Raw genomic sequence first — 7,591 nt, 5'->3', positions numbered from 1 at the left:
TGTTGGCACCTGTACTTGTGCCGTTTGTTTATGAAATATAAACTCTCCGGTGGAAGCGAGGACTTGAAAGGTCAGTGTCCAAGGTAGCGTGTCCTACCTTAGCTGGGGAAAAGGTGCTTCTCCAAGCCCCCACTGTAAATTGCCTCATTCCCTAGAGAAAGTTGGGACAGCCAGGCTTCACGTCCTATTATGTATTGAGACCGACTCTGGCAGGGGTGGGGGTGGAAAAGTTTCTGTGAAACTGACAGACACTGGACTGGATTTTCTTTCCCAGGGAGGAGAAACAATACTTTAGGAGCTACAAAGTCAGTCCTTATTCAGAGCAGTGTTCCTCTTTTCAGCTTTAGAGACTTGATTTATGTACCCCCGAGCCTAGTTAGAGCCAAGGGGATGCAGCAGCCTGCTCCCATCTGCAACCCCCACCATCCTCCCACAGTGGGCTCTGGCTCTAGGTGGGTCCAGGGCTGGGCATTGTGGGTCTGCAGCACATCCTCCTCAGTATTCCAGCGCAGCTGTCTGAAGTTTTTTCTGCTGCGCCTGAACTGATGTCATTTCCCACTTGGCAGACAGCTTCAGCTTTGCTGCGTCTGAGATATGTCACGAGAAGGTGGGGGTGGGCCAGAACCAGGCGGGGGGAGTAGCGAGGAGAGCAGGAGACAGTGTGCCTGTTCGGTCCCAGGACTCTGTTTACTTTGCTTTGCTAAGGAAGGCTGGTGAACCAGGACCACCGCGCACACAGGCCCATCAGGGGCAATGCTCATTCCAAGACCTTAACTTTTAAGAGCCCTTTGTTCCAACGTTAGTGTGGACGATGCTCTTGCAGGATGCCTTTCCTTTTGGGTCTTAGACAGGTAATTGGTTCCGCACGGATCGGGTTTGGAAGGGAAGAAGGGGTGGGAGCTTGTTTATTGTACTACTGCTTTGGGTGGAGGGAATATTTTAGCAAATGCCTCTCGGTCAGACCAGGCCAGTTCCCACACAGAACTTTCCAGTCTCCCTTCTTGTTTGCTAGCTGCTCCTTACTTTCAGAGCCACCCTGTTCTTAACCCTCTACGTCCCCGAGGTTTCTCTAGGGCTGTCCAGTTCTGATTTTCCATCAGACACTGTAAAACTGCTTTGGAAACTTCACGGAGAAACAGCTGAAGAGTGGGGCTGGGGAAGGGGAGAGGCAGAGTGCGATTCTTGCTGCAAACCCCTTTTATTCCTTCTCCATTTTGATTTGGCTAGTTAGTGGAGATTTCCTCACAGTCCTCTGGTTCTGAAGGGACTCTGCGCTGGGGGTGGGTTGAGGGCTCCGTTCTTCTTCTAAAGGAAAGGCTTTCTTCCTTTCAAGCATGTGCCTGGGGCTGTGCGGCTGAGGGACGTCCAGGACACCTCAGGGGAAGGGGTGTGGAATTGACCCCATTTTGGCCCCTTACTGACTGATTTTTCAAACAGACCCCTGTGGCAGAGACTTGATTGCTTGGTGAGCCGCCCTTTGAAGTGGGGGCACTGCATTCATTCCAGCTGGTAAAGCAGTGTGGAATGAGAGAACAGTAGCAAGCCACCAACTGCTGTCTGCTGAGAACACAGCTGTTGCCAACTATTTGTTCCAGGGCTTCTGAGAGTCGGACACCCCCACCCCCTCTTCGTCTGAGAGGCATGTCTGTATCGGAATGTGTAACTGTAACCAGCAGCTGCTGGCTGTAAGGGGTGGGGAGGGAGCACACACCCTCTGCTGCCTGTTCCTGGGTGAGGAAAAGCCACAGATGAGCTCACAGCAGAAGCTCTAGAGGGGAGCTGCTAGGGACCACTGGTTGCCCTCACTCTGAGAAAAGTGCTAGATGGGCAACTCTCCTTTGAGTTGCCTACAGTTCTGTTCAAAGGAAGCTCCTCTGAAAAGCCCCAAACATTCCATTACAGCTCTTGTTATCTTCAGAGTGTTGCGTTAACACAGCTGATGGGCAGAGTGGTGACCCCTCTGAACATCCCTTCTGGCCCCACAAGAAAGGCTGTCCTTTTTTTTTTTTTTTTTTTGAGATGGAGTCTCACTCTGTTCACTCTGTTGCCCAGGCTGGAGTGTAGTGGCATTAGCTCACTGCAAATTCTGTCTCCTGGGTTCCTGGGTTCAAGCGATTCTCCCGCCTCAGCCTCCTGAGTGGCTGGGATTACAGGCATGTGCCACTATGCCCAGCTAAGTTTTGTATATTTAGTAGAGGCGGGGTTTCGCCATGTTGGCCTGATTGGTCTCGAACTCCTGACCTCAGGTGATCCGGCCGCCTAGGCCTCCTGAAGTGCTAGGATTACAGGCATGAGCCACTGTGCCTGGCCAGAAAGGCTGTCCTTTTAACCTATGGGCAGAGTGAGCCCTGGAGAGGATTTCGAGCAGTGTTGGAAATAGGATGAAGCTGGACGAAGCAGCTCATGCTGTGTCAGCAGGCTGAGAGGGTGAAAACTGCCTAACAGAGTGGAAAGAGTGGGCTGGGAGCTGGAAAGACCTGCATTCATATCCCAGCTTCCCTGGGGTCTTGGGCAGGCCATTAACCGCTCTGAACCTCATCTGTGAGGTTGCACGGGGATTCCACAAAAGAATGTATGTGAAACGTTTGCACCTTGGCTGGTAGAGAGTAGACATAACTCTTATTTTGATCTACTAATTCCCAAAGGATGCACCACTGCAGGGGTGCAGGAAATGAGAAGCGAAGGGACTGATACCTTGACAGGAGCCAGTTGTGCTGGGCGGGAGCCCATAGCCAGGGGAGTGAGCTCTTGCATCTGTAATCAGTGACTGCCATTGTACAGTGACATACAGCTGGGAGGCCACCTCTTACTCTACCAAGATACTGTTAATCTTATATACTGAGGTGGCAAGAGGGCAAGGGCTTGTGTCCAGTTACTTGGACATGTAGTGAGAGAATGAAGCAGTGGGTAGCATTTGATTAAACTCTTCAAAGAGAGTGAAGGGTTGGGATGGTGGTTGTGGGGAGCATCTGAGAGGATCAACAGCAGGTGAACCTTTAGCTCTTGTGTCTGAACAGTTGCCTGGTGGCAGGCAGAATTTAGAAGACCTCTGAAGGCCTTTCCTGCCCTGGGCTTCTGTGACTCAAACCTTGCCTGTGCAATCTTGGAGTAGTTTTGGTTACATATTTTGTATATTTCTAGTGTTTTGTGTCAGACAGTGTAACTACGTTCTTTATTGCAGCCATGTAGAAACCAGCCTTCTAAAGATCACTTGGTGATAATTCTAAGAAAAAATGACACATAATGCATGCACACACACACACATGAAATTAGTCTTTATCATACATATGTATGTACTTGGATTTATTTTTTCCCCTTAATCCATATGATTATTTTTTCACCGTAATCCTGTGTCTTATGTGGTAGGATTATTCTCTTTGTACAGAGGTGCATGCTGAGGCTTAGAGAAGTTAAGCCATTTGCCCAACATTGCTCAGTTGTCTAGAGAAAGGGTAATTGAAGATTTTTGTTGCTGTTTTTTAACTTGAGTCTTTCCCAAATCCTGGGTTTTTCTCACTACCTAGACTGTGCGGCTTGATGTCTGAGAATAGAGTATGATTAATGCATTGTTCTCCTTGGGGCATGTTTCTTTCTAGCCTGCCTAGGTAGGAGATAAGATGCTGCTTACCCCTTAATCCCAGCTATTCGGGAGGCTGAGGCAGGAGAATCGCTTAAACCCGGAAGGCGGAAGTTGCAGTGAGCTGAGAGGCCCCGCCATTGCACTCCAGCCTGGGTGACAAGAGCGAGAATCCGTCTCAAAAAAAAAAAAAAATCATTCTTGTTGAGTCTCGTTCTTGTCTCCTGGGCTGGAGTGCAGTGGCACGATCTTGGTTCACTGCAACCTCTGCCTCCCCGATTCAAGCTGTTCTCCTGCCTCAGCCTCCCAGGTAGCTGGAACTACAGGCATGTGCCACCACACCTGGCTAATTTTTTTGGTATTTTTAGTAGAGATGGGGTTTCACCATGGCTGGCCAGGCTGGTCTCGAACTCCTGACCTCAAGTGGTCTGCTTGCCTCAGCCTCCCAAAATGCTGGGATTATAGACGTAAGCCACCAGGCCTGGCCAAAAAAAAATGTAGATTCTTTATGTCTGGGCCAGGGCCCTGGAATATGCATTTCTGTGAAGTTCACCAGGTGTTTCTGACCCAGGTTGGTCACACTTTGAGAGACCGTCCTCCAGAGTTGGGCGGCATGGAAGTAATTATAAGCCAGTGTGCTGAGACTACAACAGAGGAACGCCCAGGGACTGGGAGAGCAGAGCATGGGGGCACGTACCTGAATCAGGCTAGGGGAGGCTTTCCTGAGAAGCTGATATCTGATCTGACTCTTGAAGGATGAGTAGGAGAGTTTACCAGACATATGAGTTGGGGAAAGAGCATTCCGGACAGATCAGGTTGGGAGAGTTGTTTTTGTTTTCTCCTGCAGATGACAGGGGAAACTGTCATTCATCTGTTGAGTCCTGGCATTGAATTTGCCTGAGGCAAGATAAGGACCTTAGTTCACCAGGTATGGGTGTCTTTTATGGATACCAAGAAGGAGGAAGACCTCAGGGCCCTTCTGTCTAATAATGAGCATGGCATGATTTCAGTGTCTGTAAGGGCAGATAAACTGTAGGATGTATTAGTTCTTTCATGCAAGGGACAGTTAGACAACTCACAGAAGCTACAGTGTTGACCAAAAAAATGCTCTTTTTGTGCTTAGATGAGCCAAAGCTCAGAGGAAGATAGTCACCTGCTGAACTTTTTGGGTATGGCACTGTATACCAAATTTTAGATATAACACAAAATTGGGCATGCTATCCCTCCCTCCCTCCCTCTCTCTCTCTTTCTTTCTTTCTTTCTCTCTTTCTTTCTTTCTCTCTCTATTTCTTTCTTTCTTTTTCTTTCTTTTTTTTCCTTTCTTTCTTTTTCTTTCTCTTTCTTTCCTTCCTTCTTTCTTTCTTTCTTTTCTTTTCTTTCCCTTCCTCCCTTCCTTTCCTTTCCTTTCCTTTCCTTTCCTTTTTCCTTTCCTTTTTCCTTTCCTTTCCTTTCTTTCCTGATGGAGTCTCGCTCTGTCGCCCAGGCTGAAGTGCAGTGGCGCAATCTCGGCTCACTGCAAGCTCCGCCTCCCGGGTTCACACCATTCTCCTGCCTCAGCCTCCTGAGTAGATGGGACCACAGGCGCCCGCCACCTCGTCCGGCTGATTTTTTGTATTTTTAGTAGAGACGGGGTTTCACCATGTTAGCCAGGATGGTCTCGATCTCCTGACCTCGTGATCCACCCGCCTCGGCCTCCCAAAGTGCTGGAATTACAGGCGTGAGCCACCGCGCCCGGCTGCTCTCCCTTTATTGTCTGACAAGATGAGAAAATAGGTTTTCTGATTAAGAGAAGTTCCATTATGTCTACCTAACAAAAGAATTACTAATTTTCGGAGAACAGTATTGCAACAGAATGTTCTTAGTCATGATTTGAATGACTTCTATTTCATGTTTATCCAGAAGGTATTGATTGGGTAAGGCCGATGCGTTTCCTAGGAGCATCACTCAACATCTGAAAAGTACTGTGCACCTGTTCTACCCAAAGCATGTTGTGGATACAAAGAGATATAAACTCCATCCCTGCCCTCAAGGGATTTACAGTCAGGTAGGGAAAATAGAATAAGTGCACAGGTAATGAGGACATTCTGCAGGTGGTGGCAAATGACATAAGAAAAGAATAGAATGCCGCAGTTCAGAGGTGTGAAGAGGCCACCCTTCTGGAGGTGGCCTTTCCCACAGTCCAGTCCAGTAGTATCAGTTGTTGCACTGTAGGTGCTAGGTGTGTGGAAGGACCAGTGGGTGGTAAGTTCTAGTTGACAGAATGCAGGCTAGATCCATTAAGACACTAATTTTACATCTTGCGTCTTGGAGTGTTGCCTTTCTCAGTGGGAAAGACCCATTGTTCTCCCAGTTGTCCACACCAATGAGATGGGATGGTCCCTGATACTGGAAATGAGTAATACCCATCAAAACCCTCTTAGGGTCCCTTGCCCGGGTTGGAATTTGTCATGGAAAGAGCACAGGGGGCAACTTCTGGCCCAAGGGGCTGTTTTGTGTTTTTGAAAGGGTGAGCTCGTCCCTGGGCTGATGCTGAATGTGACAAGGCACCTAGATTGTTGCATGGTACTTACTCCCTGGGCATAGGAAGTGGCTTTAGAGTCTCACAAGGAGAGCACTGGAAAGGCTGTGTGATAGCCAGCTAAAGCTGCAGGGTGGGAGCCACGACTGCAGAGAGGGGAGGAGGGGAATTGCTGGCTTCCAATTTAACCCCTCAACTGCTGAATGTTAGCCAGCATTGACTTGGGGTATTTATTATTTCACCACAGTGGCCACCCATGAGGGAGGAGATCTTATCTCCTTTTTGCTGTAAGGAAACTGAAACCCAGGGAGAAGTTATCTGTTCCAGAACCCAGGGCTAATGTGTGGCAGGAGGGGCCTGGAGTGGAGGTCTTCTTGGTTTCTGTCTGCCCCTGCCCGTTGCTCTGGCTTGGTACCCATATCCACAGTCCGCTGCAGGCCTCCTCCTCCCTGCCTGTTCTGTACACAGCAGAGGACTGAATGTTGACTACCAGTTGCTGTTACCCTTGGGCACCATCTCTTTCTACTAGGTTGAGGACAAATTAAGCAAGATCTTGCTTGGAAGGGAACGAGTTGTATGTAGCAGCAAACACCAAGGTGACACTTGTTTGTGCTACCAAAAGTTGAAGCCAGAATCCTTATCTAAACTGATTTGTAAAAGTCGTGTGACAACTCCACAGAACACCTCATTTCTATACTGTCACCAAAGGTGAGAAAGGTGGTGCTTCCACAAGCCCTTTCAGGTTATTTTTGTGTGTGTGTGTAGGGGGAGGGATGGAGTCTGGCTCTCACTCTGTCGCCCAGACAGGAGTGCAGTGGTGCGATCTTGGCTCACTGCAACCTCTGCCTCCTGGGTTCAAGGAATTCTCGTGCCTCAGCCTCCCAAGTAGCTGGTAGCACCTGCCACCACACTCGGCTAATTTTTGTATTTTTGGGAAAGATGGAGTTTTACCATGTTGGCCAGGTTGGTCTCGAACTCCTGACTTCAGGTGATGCACCTGCCACGGCCTCCCAAAGTGCTGGAATTACAGATGTGAGCCACTGTGCCTGGCCTCAGGTTAATTTTTGAACCCTCAACCATTTCTGTTGAAAGAAGCTGCTTTTTTTTTTAAGGAATGTGGCTTGTTTTTCATTACATCTCTGTTATCAGAGCGAAGAGAAAGCAGTGTACTGGACAGTAACTTAGTGGAAAAGAGGCTGTGGCTGCTGATTTTGAAACATTATCCAGGATGGAGCCAAAGAAAACAGTCACTTCCTCCAGTGATAGCCCATGAGTTTGACCTGCCCCCTCTCACCCCTTTTCCTTGAAGAGGTAAATTTTAGTCCAGGAAAACAGAATACGTTGGGGCTATTTAAAAAAATGCTTTGAAATTCCTTCTTCTGGCCTAATTCCTTAGCACCAGTAAGATACTAGTTTCTTACCTCTTCTTTCCTAGGGCTTCTTGACTCTTATTTCTTGCTAATTTGCAGCAACAGTGGGTTGAAAGAGCCCTGAGA

The 7,591-nt window shown here is 48.4% G+C and overlaps 1 protein-coding gene across 2 annotated transcripts in view; it reads left to right on the top strand.

Annotated features, from left to right (window-relative positions):
* The first annotated feature begins 317 nt into the window (after positions 1 to 317).
* Positions 318 to 7,591, top strand: part of WBP1L (WW domain binding protein 1 like) — a 47,313-nt gene continuing 40,039 nt past the window's right edge. For both annotated transcript variants that reach the window (XM_017851687.1, XM_017851686.1), the window contains exon 1: positions 318 to 851. In XM_017851687.1, coding sequence (XP_017707176.1) covers positions 825 to 851 — 27 coding nt within the window. In that variant the 5' untranslated portion in view covers positions 318 to 824. The remainder of the gene's footprint in view (positions 852 to 7,591) is intronic.

Source organism: Rhinopithecus bieti, unplaced genomic scaffold (assembly GCF_001698545.2).
Source record: "Rhinopithecus bieti isolate Rb0 unplaced genomic scaffold, ASM169854v2 scaffold_31787, whole genome shotgun sequence".
NCBI lineage: Eukaryota > Metazoa > Chordata > Mammalia > Primates > Cercopithecidae > Rhinopithecus > Rhinopithecus bieti.
The sequence above is the reverse complement of the archived record's forward strand: the minus strand, read 5'-3'. Positions and strand labels throughout refer to the sequence as shown.